This window comes from Pithys albifrons, chromosome 1 (genome assembly GCF_047495875.1).
Source record: "Pithys albifrons albifrons isolate INPA30051 chromosome 1, PitAlb_v1, whole genome shotgun sequence".
In the NCBI taxonomy this organism is placed as follows: domain Eukaryota; kingdom Metazoa; phylum Chordata; class Aves; order Passeriformes; family Thamnophilidae; genus Pithys; species Pithys albifrons.
Genome location: NC_092458.1, coordinates 116,705,882 through 116,727,145, shown reverse-complemented (window position 1 = coordinate 116,727,145; position 21,264 = coordinate 116,705,882). Strand labels below are relative to the sequence as shown.

At 56.2% G+C, this 21,264-nt stretch overlaps 2 protein-coding genes across 4 annotated transcripts in view; one reads left to right on the top strand and one right to left on the bottom strand.

The window, feature by feature from the left end:
• The window catches only part of FAM168A (family with sequence similarity 168 member A), a 59,952-nt gene extending 50,581 nt beyond the window's left edge, over positions 1–9,371 (bottom strand). Inside the window, exon 1 of the mRNA XM_071564776.1 lies at positions 9,238–9,371. The gene's annotated coding sequence lies outside the window, so the exon portion shown is untranslated. The remainder of the gene's footprint in view (positions 1–9,237) is intronic.
• Positions 9,372–12,710: 3,339 nt separating this feature from the next.
• Positions 12,711–20,747, top strand: PLEKHB1 (pleckstrin homology domain containing B1). Of its 3 annotated transcripts, none has more exons than XM_071564752.1 (7): positions 12,711–12,764; positions 13,953–14,011; positions 14,415–14,567; positions 15,571–15,673; positions 16,996–17,035; positions 18,366–18,471; positions 18,554–20,747. In XM_071564752.1, exons 2-7 carry the CDS (start codon positions 13,975–13,977, stop codon positions 18,688–18,690), a joined length of 576 nt encoding a protein of 191 aa, XP_071420853.1. In that variant the 5' UTR covers positions 12,711–12,764; positions 13,953–13,974; the 3' UTR covers positions 18,691–20,747. The 3 variants fall into 3 exon arrangements, with proteins under 3 accessions (XP_071420853.1, XP_071420833.1, XP_071420843.1); XM_071564732.1 differs by having other exon boundaries at positions 12,726–12,779; XM_071564742.1 differs by lacking the exon at positions 12,711–12,764 and adding an exon at positions 13,774–13,863.
• The last annotated feature ends 517 nt before the right edge of the window (positions 20,748–21,264 follow it).

Below are 21,264 nucleotides of genomic sequence, written 5' to 3'. Positions count from 1 at the left end.
AGGGGAGTGGTGGGCATGGAAAGAAGTGGATGCCATGATGGGATCATGGGAATACTGTTCAGTAAACCCAAGTCACAACATGAAAGGCTGGAGAACTGGGAGAGCTCCCTGAAATGAAGATCAGCACAACCCTGACCCAGATGGTGAATTCATCCCTGAAAATCTCTGTGGGACACAGTTCAGTTCTGTGGAATTTGGGATGAAATGGTTAAAGTTGGCCACAAACTGGTCTTGAAAAATGCGAGGACAAAATTCTTCCCAAGGGCTGAACACACCGAGAGCATGAGGGGGTGTGGGGAGGGTGGGAAACACACACAGCACAGGGAAGGGCATTGGGAAAGCAGGAGAAAGCCAAGGACATCCAGAGGAAAACCTGTGGGGGAAGTCACAGGCAAACTTTAGTGCCTGCAGGGAAAACCAACCTTGGAATATGGAGCCAAAGAAGTTCCTGCGGCTTCCTCTGGCTCTGCAAACACTCCTGGGGGATTGGCATGGATGGCTCCAAGAAATCCTGGCTGCCAGGGATTCCCTCTTCCCAGGGGCAGAGGGAACTGGGCATACTGGGAGCAGAGACGGCATCAGTGGGAATGGAGCGGGAAAGATCGCAGGGATGTCGGAAAGAGCTGCGAGGGAACGTCAAGGAGAAGCTTGGCAACCCTCCCCCAGTGCCATGCCAGGCTTTGCCTTCCCACTGGATCGAGGGTGCCAAGGGAACCCTCTCCAACAGGCAGGAATCTGCTTCCAAGCCAGGCAGCAGCTTCTCCGAGCTCAGGGAGAGGCAGGAATCGCTGCCTCGGAATTCCAGAATGCTGTTCACTCCATGCTCCATCCATGGATTCCCTGCACAGCCACAGTCACTGTCCCTGGCACTGGAAACAAGAGGAGCCCCAAAAACAAGGCCAAGGGGACAAGGCTGATGAGGGAATATCTGGATCTGAGTGACGGAATGGCATTGCAGGGAAAGGAGGAGTCGGGAATTGCAGAGCCAGCACCTTTCCCACTAATCAACACCTTCCCAGATGAAAGTGCTGATGCATCCAGGAAAGGCTGAGCCGGGAGAAGGACACTGGGAAGGGGAAATGAGGCTCAAAGTCAGGCAGAGCATCCACAAGGAAAATGAGTTCTCTGTTCTGTCTGTGGAGTCGGGATAACCAGCAGGAGCAAATGGAATCCCACCAGCAGCAGGGAAAATGGGAGCACGTGAGTGGAGCTGGGAATCAGGAAAATCTCTCTTAGTAGTGGAATCAGGATTGCAAAGCAGCTGATTTAAATAAGTGATCTCTGTGTGACGTTTGTACCTCGTCATTCTCATCCCAACCAAATTCCAACGGGATCACAGACCCACTTAGGCTGGAAAAGCCCTTTCAGATGTGGAGTCCAACTGCAGTGGGAACAGGCACCACTTCAGATGCTGCTTTTCCACAGATACAGAGTTAAAAATAAGGAATTTGCATATAGATGATCCACTTGTACTCACTCCCAAAGTTTCAAAGTGCTTTTGGGATCAAAAATGAAACAGTGGCAGAGCCTGGAAGAGCTTCTGAAGCAAATGGGAGATTGAACTCCCCTCATAATCAATGGGAAGAGACTGGGAAAATTATTTAACAACTTTCATGAAAGCAATTACAGGATAAAGTAAAAGATGGATGAGCAGAGATCAAACTGTGTCAAACCAGAACAGGCTGGTGGGATTAACCAAAGGCACGGCCAGTTGTGCAGGGGGAGAACCAGCAAATCCCAGGATGCTTTGGGCAAATGGGAGGGACATTAAAGCTCATCCCAATCCATCCCCTGCCATGGGCAGGGACACTTCCCACTATTCCAGGATGCTCTAACCTGGCCTTGGACACTCCCAGGGATGGGGCAGCCACAGCTGCTCTGGGCACCTGTGCCAGGGCCTGCCCACCCTCATAGGTTAGAATTGCTTCCTAAAATATCTAAGATACTGGAAAAGCTTTTAGGTAATTTTATAAAGCTTCCTAAGGAGGCTGAGCCGCTCCAAAACAAGAAGATTTGAAGGAAAAATCAGAAACCTGCTTGCCAGGGATGCTCCAGAGACTTTGCCTCAAGGGAAGGACTCCAGAGTCTCCCAAGGTCTCTTCTACCAGCTCTGCATTCCAGGAGGGAATGGTGCCCCAGGGATGTTTAACCAGAGCCCTCCACCACTCCTGAGACCCCCAGGGCTCACTCAGAATCCCAGACTGTTCTGAGCTGGAAGGGACCCACAAGGATCATCAAGTCCAACTCTTCAGTCAATGGCCCACACAGGGGATTGAACCCATGACCTTGGCATTATTACAACAAAGTTTTAACCAACTGAGCTCATCTCAGGTTCTCTGAGTGTTTTTTATCCAAACTTTGGAACACCAACATTTCTAACCACATCAGGAGAGCAAAAAGGAGACTCGAGTAGATCTGAACTCACTTGCCAGAATGAGCTCTGGGCAAGCCAAGGGCAAACTGAGCCAGGTTTGATCTGCACTCACAAAGAGCAGCAACCAAATCACTGACAGTGACCTCAGTGTCACAGCAAACAGGCCTTGGCAAACACAGCTGGCTCCATCCTTCCAGGAGATCCTGAGCCACGGGAGAAAGGGAAGGGCCGGAGTGGAACAGAGAACTTTTGTTGAGCTGGATTAAAACATTCCCACGGCAAATGTCACCAGGCACACAGGAGGGAGTTTGGGTTGGCACAGACAGGGCAGTGACAGCAGCACCAGAGGCAGCTGGGGGGGAGCCCAGCACCATCCCAGAGGGATTCACTGGAGCCCTGAGAATCCAGGGAAGAAAACCTGGAGCCAGAGCCCCTCGGACACAACCTGAGCCAGTGCCAGGTGAGAAACACTTCCAGCACGATGCCAGCTGAGCCTGCCCACAATTCAACACCATTCCAGCATGGAACCAAGAGCTCCCTCCCAAGGGAAAAGGTGTTGAGTACCAAGGGACCTTTTGGCTTAGACAAGAAAAGGCTTTTGGGAGCAGTACCTGGAAATCCACTCAAACCACACCTGGAACACCCCCAGGGATGGGGCAGCCACCCCTCCCTGGGCAACCTGTGCCAGTGTGTCACCCCCCAGTGTCCCTGCTCCCAGGAGGGGAGGGGACATTCCCCAGTCCCTGCAGCCCCCCAGGAGCACACTCTGTGCCTGCTGTCTGCTCCAGCAGCCCTGCAAAGCACAGCCCCGTGGGGAACACACTGAGCTGTTCCCTGTTTGCTTTTCCAGGAGCTGAAATACAGACACTGAAATAATTCCTGTGGAAAAAGCATTTCCTTGTACTGGTCTCACCTCTCCCTGGAAGCACAACAAGAAGCCAGGATGACTTTTAGGAGAGTGTTCAGGGGGCCAAGTGACCCCCTCAGACTGAACCCAGCACTGCCCACTCTGGTCCCACCACTCAGGTCTGAGTGCAGGAACAAACAGGAACAAATCCAGGTGGAAAACTTATTCCAGCTGCCTATTCCACACAACCTCAAAAATACATGGAATGCTGCTGTTAAAAGTCTCATTAAGTGATGACATGGACAAAAAGAATGAAGAATAATACTTGCAGAATAAGATGTTCCTACAGAGGCTCCACCAGTGGGTTGTCTTAGATAATCACCTAAAAATCAGTGTTTTAAACAACCACCTAAACCCCCCTGTCCATTGAAGAAGCCACTTGTCATTGCCCACCAATCCAAGGGTAAAAACCTGAACTGAAAATGAGGGGAATGACCACTGAGAACCCCCCCAGCAGCCTCCAGGATGTACTTCCACCATCCAGAGGATCCCAGCCAGCCCTTCCCAAACCCAGGGACTTGGTGTCTCCCAAGCCTGGCCTTTAATTTGGGGCACAGAAAGAACTTTCACGGATGCCATAAAACAGACACATCTTTTTTTTAAGTTCTACAGCAAATGAGAAGGAAAAACCCCACTCTGGTCTATTTTAACTTGTGCTGCAGTCTGCAATCTTTATCCATTTCATCCAAGAATTAGACATGCCTAGCAGGCACGATGGCATCCAGCATTATTTTTTGCCAGTTTAGTACTTTTCCTCTCATAAAATACTCTAAGCTTGTCTCCAGTAATCCTCCCAAATCTCTAACCCTTGCTGAGACAAGGGAGGCACAAATGCTGAGCCTCCAAATGCACTCCAGCATTAATCTGCCTTTTGAGAAGGTATGAAAGCCACGATAAACCCCCTTTTCCTGCTCTCACTTCTTCTCCCACCTTCCAGTGTCCCACGTGACTGTTCCAGCCAAGGCGAGGAAGGAGAGGAAGGGGAAAAAGACACCAAATGCAAACCAGAGGATGGGAATGTGGTTTTGCTGGGCTTTCACAAATCCTGTAAGGATAATTTCCTAAATGTTTTGTTGGGGAGCATCAACAGGCCCAGATTTTCCCTTCCATGAAAGCAACAGAGTCCCTGGGAATTCCTGTGCATGCTCAGGGGTTCCAGCACATCCAGAGCAAACAAAACCCAGAGGAGCTCTGGAAAAATTCTCCAATCCTTTCATCTCCATCACCCTCCCCAGCAGCTCATTCCCTACAAGGTTCTGGGACAAACAAAGAGCTTCCATGGATTCCAAAGGATGGAATGCACCTCAAAAGCCACAGCATCCTTATCTTCTCCAAACAGCAGGTTTAACACATTTTATTGGGAAGGAATTCCTGGCTGGGAGGGTGGGCAGGCCCTGGCACAGGTTCCCAAGGGAGCTGTGGCTGTCCCTGGATCCCTGGAGTGTCCCAGGCCAGGCTGAAGCAACCTGGGGTAGTGGGATGTGTCCCAGCCCATAGCAGGGGGTGGCACTGGATGGGATTTAAGAGTCAGGATTTTTTAATTCAAGGATTTAACAGGCAAAAATCAAAATCCCCAGACAGGTGGATTTTCCTTATTGTCACAGACACAAAACCCTTCACCTGCTCACAGGAGGGATGAGCGACAGGAGACTCCAGTGGCATCCCATGGGACCCATCCAGAGACATCCCATGGTACCCACCCAGTGACATCCCAAGGGACCAATCCAGAGACATCCCAAGGGACCAAACCAGAGACATCCCATGGGACCAAACCAGAGACATCCCATGGGACCAAACCAGAGACATCCCATGGGACCAAACCAGAGACATCCCATGGGACCAAACCAGTGGCACCCCATGGGACCAATCCAGAGACACCCCAAGGGACCAAACCAGAGACACCCCATGGGACCAAACCAGAGACATCCCAAGGGACCAAACCAGAGACATCCCAAGGGACCAATCCAGTGACATCCCATGGGACCAATCCAGTGGCATCCCATGGGACCAATCCAGTGGCATCCCATGGGACCAATCCATTGGAATCAGCAGCAAAGGCTGTTTGAGCACCTGGGGAAGATCCCACAAAGTCAGACAAGAGGTCTCTGCCCATTCAGCGGTTCCAGAACATTTGTAGGGACTGAACACGAGACCCTCTGGATTTCAGCAGCAAAAGTGATCCCACGGATGAGGAAGATCCCAGTGCAGGGCCAAAAGGCAAGAATGCCCATGGAGACACTTCATGGATTGCAGAGGAAACAGAAAGCACAGGGAGCGCTGGAGCTGCGGAAAGGGAAACGGGCCGAGGGCTGGGCTGGGCCACGGACACGGATCCTGAGCCAGATCCAAGGGAAGGGCAGGGAAAACTCTGGGAAAAGTTGGGCTTCCCTGCTGGCAGCTTGTCCACTGCCTCCAGCCTGGGAGCTGGGAATGTGCTCCAGGCTCCTGGGGGAACACGGAGGTGCCTGAGCACCCCAGGAGGAGGGTCTGAAGCGCCTGCAGCAAAACCCCCTGGATTTCTGGGAAGGTGGAATTCTGTCTGTGCCACAGCTCCCAGGGCAGGGAGCACCCGGTGACCCAGCAGTGACACCCCAGAGGAATGGCCCACTTCCCCAGAAAGCAGATCCAATGCCATGATGGTTGTCTGAGGAACATCCCAAAACCTGGATCAAACCTCATCAAATCCAGATCAAACCTTCCCAAACCTGGATCAAACCTTCCCAAACCTGGATCAGACTTTCCCCAAACCTTCCCAAACCTGGATCAAACCTCTACAAATCCAGATCAGACTTTCCCCAAACCTTCCCAAACCTGGATCAAACCTTCCCAAATCCAGATCAAACCTTTCCAAACCCAGATCCAACCTTCCCCAAACCTTCCCAAATCCAGATCAAACCTTCCCAAATCCGGATCCACCCTTCCCAAACCTGGATCAGACCTAGATCAAATATTCCCAACATCTGGATCAAACTTTCCCAAATCCAGATCAAACCTCCCCAAACCTGGATCAAACCTGGATCAGACCTTCCCAAACCTGGATCAGACCTTCCCAAATCCAGATCCACCCTTCCCAAACCTGGATCAAACCTGGATCCACCCTTCCCAAAGCTGGCTCACACCCACCCTGCCCTTGCCTGCAGTGCTCTGTTTGCACCTCTGTGTCCAAGCCGAGCTTCCCGAGCTCTTCCAGCAGATTGGATAATTCAATTTAGGCTCAATTTAATTATGGTTTTAATTATGCTTTCAGTGAGGTCCTGAAGGCCTTTCCCAGAGCTGCTGCTCCAAAGTGGTGTCATTTGCCTGAGGAATTTCTGCAGGAGCACCAGGAGCAGCAGCATCACCTGTTTTCCCGTTTTTTTCCCTGTTATCCATGGATGTGGATCTGGAAAAGCTCAGGAGCACAGGGGGGTTTTAAAACCCCTGGACACTTCCCTGCTGCAATGCAGAGCTCCCATGGAATTCCAGAGAGGATCAGAGACCTCCACACCTTCTCCTGAATGTCCAAATCCTGCAGTTATCCCACATTTATTTTGGCTTCTCCCTCCCAGGAATATTTCCCAAACACCTCCTGGCATTTTGCTTCCAAGCCCTTTGTTCCAGAGCAGAATGGATGTGATTCCACCTCTCCAAAAAAAGTGTCTTTCCCACCAACCAGGAATTTTAAGCAGCTGGAAAATGGACCCCCCAGATCTGAGCAATAATACCTGGAACACTCGGCCCACATTCCCTGAAATAAAACCCACGTGATTTGGGCAAGGTTCTCTCTGAAAAGCACCAACATTTACCCTGGCAAAGAAAAAGGTGGGATGAAAAACTGGGTGAGTTGTGTTTGCAACTCCCAGAGCAGGAGTTAATCAGATTTAATTTATATTTCATTGCTGGTATCAGTCCTTTAATAACCACACACATCCCACAAGGATAAACCTGCAGAGCATTCCTTGCTTGGGCTTTTTCTTTCTATATTCAGCCATAAAGGTCAAGAGAATCCCTGAAACAGTTAAAATTTAAAATGAGAAAGAACTGGGGAAAAAAAAAAAAAAAAAAAGAAAAGAAGCATTTGACCTCCCAGTATTAATTTTCCTTTTTCTTTACATTGCTCAACACCCCTCCTCAATTTGAGCCCTAATCAACAACCACTCCACAGCTCACATTTTATGAAATAATGCAGTTGGTGCAATCAAGTCCAGCAAAATGTTTCCCTGAAGGTGTTTCCATCATTCCCATTCCTTAAAAACACACACACACAATTAAAAAAAAAAAAATAAAAAAAAAAAAGCTCTTCCTCCATGGCTGTTTTACAGCAGGAATAAACACAGCACTGCACCTTAAAGCACAGTTTGATTAAACCAGAAATAGAATCACTGGGGGTTTCTCTCTGGTTGGTACAACACGTCTTTGTCCAGGAAAGGGGAGGAAAAAAAACCACCTCAACCTGCCCATTTTTCCACAATTGCCACTAAATAAAGGGAATTCAGGCTATGGAAACACAAACCAGAGCTCACCATGATGGGCAGGGGAGGGGAAAAACGCCCCCAGACCCCAAACCCTCTTTTAGCTAATGAATATTTATTTCATTTCCACACTTCCAGCCTCCTGTGCTTCCCATAAAGCTGAACCAACACACCTTTCTGGCACAATTCCCACACTCTGGATGGGCTTGGCTGAACTGAAACCCACCACAGCATTCCAGCCACAATTATCCCCCAAAATAAGAGTAATAAATAAAGGGGAATGAGCCCCATAAAGCCAAGGGTGGGAGCAGCAATAACAGCCCATTCCCGACCTGGCTGTCCCTGCTCCCGTTCCTGGGAATGCTGTGCCGGCATCTCCCCCCACCACCAACAATTAACAATTTAACACCATTTTCACCATTTAAAAAGAATATTTTAAGCCCCATTTGGCCCATTTCCAGCCCCATTCCACAGCTCCCATCCCGGGGAGTTGCTGTCGATATTCCCGATATTCCTCCGGCCGTCCCCACGTGCCAGTCTGGATAATTTGGGGGGAAAGGGGGGGGTTGTCCATCCCTGGGGGCACCTTTGGCATCCACCTCTGGCACGGGGGGGCCTCCCCAGGGCCAAACTGGGGGGGCTGAACCCACCCAGCCCAGGGGGGGCAAATCCTGGCACTGGGGGGGCAACGTGGATGGGGAGGGGGGCAACAACAGGGAAGGGGGGGCAACAACAGGGAAGGGGGGGCAACAAGGAAGAGGGGGGAGACACAACAGGGGATGGGGAGGGCAATGGGGATGGGGGGAAACAAGGATGGAGGGACACAACAGAGAATGGGGGGAAACGGGGAGGGGGAACAGCAGGGATGGGGGGCTAACAGGGATTGGGGGGCAATAGGGATGGGGAGACACAACGGGGAGGGGCAATAGGGGTTTGGGGGGCAATAGGGATGGGGGGACACAACAGGGGATGAGAGGGGTAAACAGGCTCCATGAAGGGGCAATAGGCTGGGGGGGCAATAACTCCGGGAGGAGGTAATAGATCGGGGGGGGCAATAGCTCGAGAGGGGGAAATAGCCCGGGGGGGGAATAGCCCGGGGGGGGACGGAGGGGGGGGGCAATAGTCCTGGGGAGGAAGAAATAGCCCGAGAGGGGGGGCAATAGTCCGGGGGGTGCTCAAGAAGCCCCGGAAGGGACAACAGGCTCGGAGAGGGGGGTACAACAGGCGCTGGGGTGGGGGACACACAACAGCCCCTGGGGAAAGGGGGGGGCAACAGGCTCGGGGGGGCAGAGCAGGGTCTGGGGGGGCAGAGCCCCGGGGGGACAGGACAGCGCTGTGCGGGTGGACACAGCCCCGGGGGACAGGACAGCGCTGTGCGGGGACACAGAGTCCCGGGGGGACAGCGCTGTGCGGGGTCGCGTCCCCCCCCGTCTCCCCCGCGGTGGGTGATGCTGCCCCAGCCCGGCCCGTCCCCTCCTCCCTGCCCTGCGCTGCGCTGCGCTCACCTGCGGCTGCTCGGGCGGCGACGGCCCCTGTGCCGGTACAGCAGCGATCCTTTCTTCCTCCTCCTCCTCCTCCTCCTCCTCCTCCTCTTCCCGCTGCTCCCGCAGCCGCCAGCCGGGAATGGGAAGGGACGGGGGGGCAGCACCACCGGCAGGACCGTTACCGCCGCCGGCACTACAGCTCCCGGCGTGCCCCGCGCGCCACTGCCCAGCTCCGCCGGCGGCCGCCCGCGCGAGGGACGCTGGGAAGTGTAGTCCGCGAGCCGGGCGGGGGAGGTGAGGCGGCGGCAGTGCCCGGGTGGCGCGCGGGGCGTGCCGGGAGTTGTAGTGCGGTGGGGGCGCCGCGGGGTGCGCCGGGAGCTGTGGTGCCGCGGGGCATCATGGGAGATGTAGTCCGCGAGGCGCGGGGCACGGACAGGGCCGAGGGGAGACGGGAGGGGATCCCGTGGGGACCCGGGATGGGGCACCGGGACAGGGGGCTCTCCCAGGGCTGCCCGCACGGTGCAGGGCCAAGGGAGGGCAGCGGGAGGGCAGCGCGGAGCGGCGGGGCCCGGCACTGGCCGGCATTGCCTGCAGCCCGGAGGGGAGTCCCGTCCTGCTGCTCACCCCAAACCGGCCCCAAACCAGCCCCTGATACCCCAAACCGGCCCCTGATACCCCAAAACAGCCCCTGATACCCCAAACCGGCCCCTGATACCCCAAAACAGCCCCTCTCACTCCAAACCAGCCCCTGACACCCCAAACCGGCCCCTGACACCCCAAACCAGTCCCTGATACCCCAAACCAGCCCCTGATAGCCCAAACCAGCCCCTCTCACTCCAGACCAGCCCCTGACACCCCAAACCGGCCCCTCTCACTCCAAACCAGCCCCAAACCAGCCCTGACACACCAAACCAGCTCCTGACACCCCAAAGCAGCCCCTGACACCCCAAACCAGAACCAAAACAGTCCCCGATACTCCAAACCAGCCCCTGACACCCCAAACCAGCCCCTGACACCCCAAACTGGCCCCTCTCACTCGAAACCAGCCCCAAACCAGCCCCTGACACCCCAAACCGGCCCCTCTCACTTGAAACCAGCCCCAAACCAGCCCCTGACACCCCAAACCAGCCCCTGACACCCCAAACTGGCCCCTCTCACTCGAAACCAGCACCAAACCAGCCCTGACACCCCAAACCAGCTCCTGACACCACAAACCAGCCCCTGACACCCCAAAACAGAACCAAAACAGTCCCTGACACCCCAAACCAGCCCTGACACCCCAAACCAGCCCCTCTCGCTCCAAACCAGCCCCAAACCAGCCCTGACACCCCAAACCGGCTCCTGACACCTCAAACCAGAACCAAAACAGTCCCAAATACCCCAAACCAGCCCCTGATATCCCAAACCACAACCAAAACAACCCCTGCCTGAACTATTTTCCTTTTGGTTTTGTGGACATTCCCCCTGGAAATGCTGTTTCCCAAGCAAAGGACATGGAACCCCTTCCTGGGGAATCAGGGAATTGGGACAGGGGTGACACATTCCCTATGACAGGAATGTGGGAATGAGAGAACCAGGAAATGTTGGATGAGCTCTGGACTCCCAGAATTTCTGTCCCCAGGAATCAAGGGGAATCTTTCCTGGGATGTGAGAAGAGCTCCAGAATTCCTGTGCTTCCCACCCAAACCCCTGGAGAGCCCCCCAGGCACAAGCCCAGCTGGAGGAAGGACAAACTGGAGGCGCCAAAGGGAATCTGTTTAATTAAACAGCATCCAAATGCTGTGAAAAACGGGGAAGAATCCAGGATTTGGCTCTCCTGAGGGAGGGGCTGAGTCTGTTCCCACAGGGAATCCTCTCCCCTCTCCCACCACCCTCTGGAAATAACCCCCTGGCTCCTTGGATCATCTTTTCCACCCTGAGATCCCTAAATTTATCCTGTAAAAAAACACAGTTAAAAAAAAATAAATAAACCAAGCCCCAAATCCCACATGGAGAGGAAAACCATTGGAAAAACCTGGAGATGAATTTATGCCAAACTGCCTGTGGAGCAGTGGATAACCCAGGGTAATCCAAATTTCAGCCCAAATCTCTTCGTAAAGGGATTTTTTCTTTATGGATTAACTGCAGGACAAAGTGCCCAGCACCTGATTTCCAAATAATTTCCCTGAGCTGGGAATATTCAGCAGCACCAGGAAGTCTGGAGCTGGATAACACCATGGAGGGACACACAGGGCTGTGAGTGATTCCAAAGTGGCTCCTCTGGGATCATCCAGAACTGATGGATTGGTTTAATTCCTTCTGCTGTTCTCTCAGCAAAGCTGCTCCTGGAGGAAGAGGAGGGGAAAAGGCTTTATGTGGGAAAACTGCTGGAATAGAATATTTTTAATATCATTGTTATTTATTTGTCTATTAAGGCTGCCACGTGCTTAATAAACAGCCTGGACCGCACCTGCCTTGGGTTTGAAGCCACACACACCAGCAGTCACTGGGAATTCTGTTCCAGGAATTATCCCTGGCTGTTTCCAGCTGCAGGGAATGTGCTGTTTCCTTCCCTGGGCAGCTCTGGGAGGGACTCTGGGTTCCCACCATGGGCTTGTCCCGACAGAAATGCTTCCCTGTCTGCACAGAAATCCTGCCTGCTCCTGGAAATGCCCCTGTGTTTCCCTGGGAATGCCCTGCCTATGGATATGGAGAGGAGAAAACACTCAGCTATTCCATGCTGGCTTGATCTGGGAAAGGAGTGGATCAGAGAGGTCTTGGCTCTTGACTTCCCCAAATAATCCAGCTTCATGTTTTCCCCGCTGTTCCCAAGCCTGCCATTCCAAACCTTCCAGGGAGCCCTGGGATGCATCCCGGGATTCCTTCCCAGCTCGGCTGTCCCGAGCAGGGTGGAGGGTTCCAACAATGTGGAATTCCAGGAGCTTTTCCACCCCTTCCGTCTCTGGCCACCAGGATGGGTTTAATTCCAGTAACAGCCAAGTCTGGCCTCAGGTTTGATCCAGAGGTTTGGCCGCTGCACTTGGAAGTTTAACTCAGACTTTGGTGCTTATATTTGGGTTGTTCCCAACTTGTGCTTCACGGTTCAGCCTCCTCCTCGGCGCCATCCCCAGCTCCAGAGGGATCCCGCATCCTCAGCTCCCGAGTAATATCCCGCATTCCCAGCTCGCGAGGGAAATCCCGCATTCATCCCCAGCTCCCGAGGAATATCCCGCATTCCCAGCTCTGCGCGGGGCAGGAGCGACCCCCAGCCACGGCTTTGGGGCTCCCTCTTGGGCTGAGCCCCCTCCTGCGGCAGCCGCATCCCGGGATGTGCTCCATCCATCTCCGGAGGGAGGGAACGCGGGGCTGGGAGGGGATGGATCAACCAGGAGCATCCCCGGGCGCGGCGCGTCCGTTTTCCCGGGATAACCCGCACGTTGGGATGCTGGACTACAGCTCCCGGCGATCTGCGCGGGCGGGGAGGGCCGGGCGGCGGGAGCGCATCCCATCCCATCCCATCGCATCCCTTCCCATCCCATCCCGCAGCGGGGACCCGCCGCCAGCGCCCGGTGAGGGATGCGCGGGTAGGGGGATAACGGGAATGGGGTACCGGGAATGCCAGGGATGGGGCACCAGCGGATCGCGATGTAGGGGCGGAGGTACCGGGGATGGGGATACTGGGATGGGAGTATCGGGATGGGGGTACCGGGGATAGGGTACTGTGGATGGGGATGGGGGTACTGTGGATGGGGGTACCAGGAATGGGGATACTGTGGATGGGGGCCCAGGGTGGGGAAACCGGGGATGGGAAGTACCTGGAATTGGGGGTACCGGGGCAGTGGGAGTGCCAGGGGTGCCAGCACTGAGGGGTGCAGGGACCTGAGGGATGTGAAATGTGGGTAGAGGAGGGGAAAAGGTGCAGGGGATGTGGGATGGGGGTACCAAGGGGCTGGAAGCAGAGCGGGATGAGGGTGGGATGGGGATGGGATGGGGGGACCTGGGGGCGCGAGGGCAGGAGGGTGAGGGTGCCAAGGCATAGAGGTGTATCCATGGGCTGTGAGTTCCCAGGGATGTGGGCAGGGAGGGGCGCTGGTACCAGGCTGCAAACTTCATGGGGATGTGGATACTCTGGGATTCAGGCATTGGATAACCTGGAGTCACTGGGAGGGGGGTCTGTGCCTTCCTGTGCCCCCAGCCCGGGTGAGGGTCCAGGCAGGAGGTCCTGGAGGCCATCCCAAGTTCCCATCCCTGGGATTCCCAGCTGGATGGTGGCTGGGGGCGGCCAGGGGCAGGGAACAGCTCCTGCCTGTCCCTGGGGTGTTGGCTCTGCTTGGGGACCTGGGGAGCGATTACTTCATGGCCTTATTAAGGACTAATTTCCATCCAGGCAGGGAAAATAAACAAGTGTAGGTGTCATTTGCCATGGAAAGTTACCGGTGCCGTGGGGAGCGCTGCCTGTTCACATCCACCGCCCGGATGTCTGCACTTACCTCCACGGGATGATAATCCCTAAATCCCAATGAGATTAGAGGCGCAGAGCAAGGTGGCTGGATGGAGTTCCTCCCGCTGCCTCCACCACCGTCCCCGCCTGACGAAATCCCGCGCCTGCCTAACCCCGATTAACCCACCCGCTGAGCTCATCCCCCAAAAAAGCCAGGAGCAACAGGGGTGAATCCCTGTCCCATTCCCTGCTGGAGGCTGCAGGGAGGTGAGGAGAGGCAGGAGCTGCTGGTTTAACCCCGTTGCTTTCCCCACAGATCTGGAAGCCCTGCAGCAGCCATGGCGCTGGTGAAGAGCGGTTGGCTTTGGCGGCAGAGTAAGTGCCATCCTGGAGCTTTCCAGGTTGGGAACCTCCCCCCAAAAATAACCCTGGAGAGGTTCTGGGATGCTGGGAAGAGGCAAGGAGTTGGGGGTCACGAGGAGCCCCGACCTGGGTGGTTAATCCACAGCAGGGAGATTGTGGGATTTACGTAAGCGGAGAGAGGTGTCGCTACCATGAGAACGGCCACACTGTGTCCGGGGCTGGAGCCCTGCCCGGGCAGCACCAACACGCCCTGATGGCGTTTTTGGCAGCCTCTGGAAACTCAGAGCCACCTGCTCACGCTGCCCTGGGTGCTGCTGCCAGGCACAGCAGCTCCTCGCGGGACAGGAGGTGTGGGTGGCACTGGGTGCATCCCACCGGGCTCACCGGGATTCTTGGCCTCTTCCCTGCCCTGCAGGCTCCATCCTGCGCCGCTGGAAGAGGAACTGGTTTGTGCTCTACCTGGATGGCAGCCTGGTGTACTACCACGACGAGACACAGCGGGACATGGACGGCCGGATCCACATCAAGTACAGCTGCCGGGACGTGCGGATCGGCCGGGAATGCCGCGGTGAGCCATTCCCAGCCCATCCTGGGGCTCTCCGTGTCACTCCTGCTCCCAGGATACCCCCAAACAATCCAGGCTGGGCCCCTGGTCACTCCCCAGGATACCCCCAAACAATCCAGGCTGGGCCCCTGGTCACTCCCCAGGATACCCCCAAACAACCCAGGCTGCCTCACTCGCTGCTTTGCCAAGCCATGCCCCAGGAGATGCACATTGCATCTTCCTCGTCATGGCTTTTCCACGGGGAGGGAAGGAAGAAGGAGGAATTCTCCTCCTGGTTTGTGCTTGTTGCAAACACGATCCCACGTTCCTGACTCATCCGTCGCCGTCTCGCACAAACAGGAGAACAAAGCCCGGCTTGGCTGGGCCCCGCAGCCCACGGCTCTGCACAAAGAGCCCTTCTGGGGCTGTGGGAGCACAATCCCACAGCTCTGAGCTCTCCAGAGGGTCCTGCCAAGCCTGGGCAATACGGCAAGGCACAGGACAATAGGGCAATAGGGCAAGGCACAGGAGCCACAGGGATTTAAGGTTTATTTCCTGCTGGAGCTCCCCATCCCGCTCCAGTGAGGAGCATCTCCAAAATGTGGGGGCACTCTGGTGAGGTCAAAGCAAAGCAGCTTGGCCTGGTGGCACATTTTTGGCAGCTTCCTGCCCTCCCATGTCCTTTCTGCCTTGGGGGTGGAGGTTTCTTCCCACCAGCTCATTCCTCGTGTTGGCTTTTAACCTGTGAGATCCCGAGGGAGCCCCAATGAAACCGCCCTGCATCCCTCAGCTCCTGTGCCAGGGGGGTTTGGAGCTCTATTGAAACCCCCCTGCATCCCTCAGCTCCCGTGCCAGGGGGGTTTGGAGCCCCAATGAAACCGCCCTGCATCCCTCAGCTCCTGTGCCAGGGGGTTTGGAACCTGAATGAAACCCCCTGCATCCCTAGGCTCCTGTGCCAGGGGGGTTTGGAGCCCAGGGTGGGCAGGGAGGGCCTTGGCTGAGGCTGGATCCTGCCTTGCATTCCCAGAGGTGCAGCCTCCCGAGGGCAGGGGCCGGGAGTGCCTGCTCACCGTGGTGCTCCGGGACGGCTCCAAGACCACGCTGTGCGCCGAGAGTGAGGACGACGCTGTGTAAGCTGCTCCTCTTCCCAGTTATCCCAGCCTGGAAAGAGCCCTGTCCTGCTCCCACCACATCCCATCTGTGCCCAAACCCCTCCCAGGGGTCTCTCAAACCCCTCCCAAATCCCCGCCCAAGGGTGTCTCAAAGCCCTCCCAGGGTCTCTCAAACCTCTCCCAGGGTCTCTCAAACCCCCTCCCAGAGTTCTCTTGAACCTCTCCCAGGGGTCTCTCAAACTTCTCCCAGGGGTCTCTCAAATCCCTCCCAGGGGTCTTTCAAATCTCTCCCAGGGGTCTCTCAAACCACCTCCCAGGGGTCTCTCAAACCCCCTCCCAGAGTTCTCTTGAACCTCTCCCAGGGGTCTCAAACTTCTTCCCAGGGGTCTCTCAAATTTCTCCCAGGGGTCTCTCAAACTTCTCCCAGGGGTCTCTCAAATCTCTCCCAGGGGTCTCTCAAATCTCTCCCAGGGGTCTCTCAAATCCCTTCCAGGGGTCTTTCAAATCTCTCCCAGGGGTCTCTCAAACCACCTCCCAGGGGTCTCTCAAACCCCCTCCCAGAGTTCTCTTGAACTTCTCCCAGGGGTCTCTCAAATCCCCTCCCAGTCTCTTGAACCTCTCCAAGGGGTCTCTCAAACCTCTACCAGGGCGAAGGGCACAGGAGGAGGTTTGGGTTTCCTGCTGTATAGTCCCAAGCCAGAAGGAGCTGTTTTAAAGCAGCTGGTCTCCTGTGGGATGTGTTTTCCTCATGGATCAGAAATCCCCTCTTGGCCTGACTGAGGATCTCTGGAAAAGGGGTTTCATTGATATCTGGTGATAAATAGTGAAGTCCTCGTTGGCTTTAGGCAAACCTCCACTTTTAGCACTGTTCCCCTTCTATTTCTTTCTTTTAAAATTTGGAATCTAAGCTAAAAATAAGGTAGAAATCTAAGTTAAAAATATGTTTCTATAAAACCAGAAGTTTTTAGTTGTTTTTTTTAAACTATAAAAAATTAAAAGTGGGAAACCTTCAGCTGAGCTCAGACAGAGGGAGACACAGCCATGGCCAAGCTGAGCTGGATCACTGAGCCTGGCCTGGATGGGAATTCACCCAAAATTTGGATGCCACATTCCTGCCTGCCCTGGTTTGAGCTGAGCCCATTCCCAGGGACTGCCCTGTGTCCATCCCTGTGGTGTTTGGTGCCTCCCTGCACCTTCCCATCCCCACCTGTTATCCCAGCGCTCGCCAATAGGGAATTGGGATTAGTGCCAGCCCTGCAGCCACATCCAGGTGTTCAGAGGGAGGAATGGGGACAATTCCCAAGCACTCCCCAAAGCCACGTCCCTCTGTTTTGTTGCAGTGCTTGGAAGATGGCTGTGCTGGAGGCCAAATCCACCCCGGTGAGGCTCCAGGCCCCGGAGCAGGGGCACATCCCACCCCGGGATTCGGGATTCGGGCAGGGAGGGGGCAGGGACACAGTTACAGGGAATGAGGCCAGGGTAGAGGTGACAGGGCCACAGGGCAGTGGGGACACAGTTCAGGGGAAGGAGAGCAGAGTTGAGGTGACAGGGACACAGTCACAGGGAATGAGGGCAAGGTAGAGGTGACAGAAACACAGGTAAGGGGAACAGGACATTATTAAGAGGAATGGAGGCAGAGTTGAGGTGGCAGGACAGAGTTAAGGTGACAAGGACACAGTTAAGGACAGAGTTGAGGTGACAGGGCCATCATTAATGGGAACAGGGGCAGAGTTAGGGTGGTAGGACACAGCTGAGGTGACAGGGACACTGTCAGAGGGAATGGGGGCAAAGTTAAGGTGACAGGGACACAAGTAAGGTGACAAAAACACTGTTAAGAGGAGTGGGGGCAGAGTTGAGTTGGTGGAACACTGTTAAGGGGAATTGGAGCATAGTTAAGGTGACAAGGACACTGTTATGGTGACAAGGACACTGTTAAGGTGACAGGGACACCGTTAAGGGGAATGGGAGCATAGTTAGGGTGACAGGGACAGAGGTAAAGTGACAGGGCCACCACTCAGGTGTCAGGGATACTGTTAAGGTGACAGGGCCACCGTTCAGGTGAGAGGGCCACTGTTCACATGACAGGGACACAAGTGAGGTGACAAGAACACTGTTAAAAGGAGTGGGGGCAGAGTTGAGTTGGTGGGACACTGTTAAGGTGACAGAGACACAGGTAAATTGACAGGGCAACCACTCAGGTGACAGGGACACTGTTAAGGTGACAAGGCCACGATTCAGGTGACTGGGACACAAGTGGCAGGGACACAAGTCACAAGAACACTGCTAAGAGGAGTGGGGACAGAGTTGAGTTGGTGGGACACCATCAAGGTGACAGGGACACAGGTAAGGTGACAGGGACACAGGTAAGTTGACAGGGCCACCACTCAGATGACAGGGCCACTGTTTAGGTGACAGGGCCACCATTCAGGTGGCATGGCAGGGGCAGGGTGGCAGGGTCACTGTGGCAGGGTCACGGTGGCAGGGTCACGGTGGCAGGGTCACGGTGGCAGGGCAGGCTCAGGGGGGCTGAGCACAGGCTGACTCCCCCATTCAGATGACAGGGACATTGTTCAGGTGACACAGCCACTGTTTAGGTGACAGGGCAGGGTCGCGGTGGCAGGGTCGCGGTGGCAGGCTCAGGGTGACAGTGGCAGGGTCGCGGTGGCAGGGTCACGGTGGCTGAGCACAGCTGTCCCCCCCGCTGCCCCAGGTGCACGTGTACGACCCCTATGACGACGATTACTACCAGACGGTGCCGCTGGACTCGCACCAGGCCGCCTACATCAGCTCAGGCCACTACGGCCCCCAGTACGGAGGTGGGTGCCCCACTGGTGGCACTGGGGGTGCCGGGAGGGCGCCGTGCCCCCTGCTCACCCCCAGCCCTGTTTGCCCTGGCAGCTCCCGGCGTGACCCACGTGATCGTGCGGGAGGATCCGTACCGCGTGTCCGGGGACCAGATGGCGCTGGGGCTGCTGGCGGGGGCGGCCACGGGCGCCGCCCTGGGCTCCTTCATGTGGATGCCCTGCTGGTTTTAGCGGCCCCCTGAGCTGCCACACGGCCCCCCACACCGGGGCTCAGCCCCTCTTGGCTTGAGTTTAACTCGCCCCTAGCTTGGCACCTGCCCTGAGCCCCCTCAGCCTCCCCAGCCCTGGGGACAGACACCCCCACACCCTGGGGACAGACACCCCTTAAACCCTGGGGACAGACACTCCCACACCCTGGGGACAGACACCCCTTAAACCCTGGGGACAGACACCCCTTAAACCCTGGGGACAGACACCCCCACACCCTGGGGACAGACACCCCCACACCCTGGGGACAGACACCCCTTAAACCCTGGGGACAGACACCCCCACACCCTGGGGACAGACACCCCTTAAACCCTGGGGACAGACACTCCCCTAGCCCCTGGGGACAGACACCCCCACACCCTGGGGACAGACACCCCTTAAACCCTGGGGACAGACACCCCCACACCCTGGGGACAGACACCCCTTAAACCCTGGGGACAGACACTCCCCTAGCCCCTGGGGACAGACACTCCCCTAGCCCCTGGGGACAGACACCCCCACACCCTGGGGACAGACACCCCCACACCCTGGGGACAGACACCCCCACACCCTGGGGACAGACACTCCCCTAGCCCCTGGGGACAGACACCCCCACACCCTGGGGACAGACACCCCTTAAACCCTGGGGACAGACACCCCCACACCCTGGGGACAGACACCCCCACACCCTGGGGACAGACACCCCTTAAACCCTGGGGACAGACACTCCCCTAGCCCCTGGGGACAGACACCCCCACACCCTGGGGACAGACACCCCTTAAACCCTGGGGACAGACACCCCCCAACCCCTGGGGACAGACACCCCCACACCCTGGGGACAGACTCCCCCAAACCTGAGCACAGACACCCCCTAACCCTGGGGACAGACACCCCCCAACCCCTGGGGACAGACACCCCCACACCCCTGGGGACAGACACCCCCAAACCCTGGGGACAGACATCCCCCCAACCCTGGGGACAGACACCCCCCAACCCCTGGGGACAGACACCCCCCAACCCCTGGGGACAGACCCCCACACCCTCCTGCCAGCCCCAGCTTCTGCATTCAATAACCCCCACATGCTTCAGAGACCCCCCAACACCCATCCCAGAACTCCCCAGCATCCCATCCCCAGCGGGAAGGGCCTGGGAGCTGCCAGCAGAGGGGGTGCAGTTCCCCACCCCAGATCTCAACAGGGAGCTGGCTGCACAAACACCTGGATTTGGGAACAAGGGGCCGTTAATGTAGGGGGAAGTGGCTGGATTTTTTTGGTGTGGGTGAACTCCACACTGAAGAGGATTGTTAGGGGTTTTTTTGGGAGAGGCTCCAGCACTGGAGCAGGAGCTGACACAAGGGGCAGCCACGGGGATGCTCCAAAGACGGATGAAAGATCAAGGAGGAGGAAAAAGGTTTGCAGGGTTTCCAGCCTCCCACCAGTCCCCTGGGCCTGGCTAAGCTGGAGAAATGGTGCAAACCCGCCAGGAATTGGGAGTTAAACCTCTGGGAACTGATCTGGGCAGAGCCTAGGGAATATCCCGGGCAAGTAGGAGGGACACACAGCGTCCTGAGCTGATTTTTGGGAGGGGGAGAAGGGCAGCTGTCCCTGGGGGCCAGGATCCTTTCTGGCAGCCAAGCTGGGATCTTCACAGCAGGGATTTGGGATAGAGGGGGGACACACAGTGAGGCCCAGGGACAAGCAGCAGCTTGTGGGACTTTTGGGCAGCACAGGGAGGTGGCAAAGGAAGGGGTGAGGAGCAGCTGCTGAGCATCACCCTCACAACCCAGACTTTATCCTGAAGGCAGCACTGACACTAAACAAATGTAGGAATTACAGACCCCACAGCTGGATAAAGAACCACCAGTGACCCCAGCACCCAGCTCGTCCATAAAGCCCCGGATCAGCTCATCCCTGTGCCCAGGGGGACTGGGATATCCCCACACACCACCCTCATTCTCACCTGCCTCCCTCCTGCTCCATCCGCTCCTGGGAAGGGAAAAACCCACACCCCCTGTGCGGTCTAATAAAGGCAGCAAAAAACCAGCCCTGGCCTGTGGTGAGTGAGCAGGAGGGGCTGCTCAGCTTCCAGAGGGTGGGAAGGGTGGTGTCCCCCCACAGCTGCACAGCACCAGCTCCCCTGACCCCTCCAGAGCCCCTCTGCCTCCCTCCCTGTCTAGCTGGGAGCTGCAAAACACCCTCAGGTCCTCACAGGAGCACAGCTGGAGCATCCCTGGCACTCTGAACAGGGCATCAAGATCCCAAAGAGGCACAGGAGGGACAAAGCTGCCCCAAAAATCCCTCCTCTGTGCCTGAGCCACCATCTTGTGCTGGCAGAGCAGCTCCTGTGCATCACGGATCTGTGGGATGAGGTGTCTCTGCTTGGGAAGGCACTGCCAGCCCCGTTTGAGGCCTCCAGGTGCTGAGCAGCATCCCTGGCTATTTAATGTGCCAGGCAGGAGCCAGGCCTGGCTCCCAGCTCCCAAACAGGGATTCAGGCTTTCCCCCACAGCCTCTCCATCCCTGTGTTAATCCCAGCATAAAACACCCGCTTCCAAGGGCA

Excerpts from the sequence above, each read along its gene's own strand:
- PLEKHB1 (XM_071564732.1), top strand. Across the intron at positions 14,568-15,570 it reads GATCGGCCGGGAATGCCGCG|AGGTGCAGCCTCCCGAGGGC; the intron begins GTGAGCCATTCC and ends TTGCATTCCCAG. Across the intron at positions 17,036-18,365 it reads TGGAGGCCAAATCCACCCCG|GTGCACGTGTACGACCCCTA; the intron begins GTGAGGCTCCAG and ends CCGCTGCCCCAG.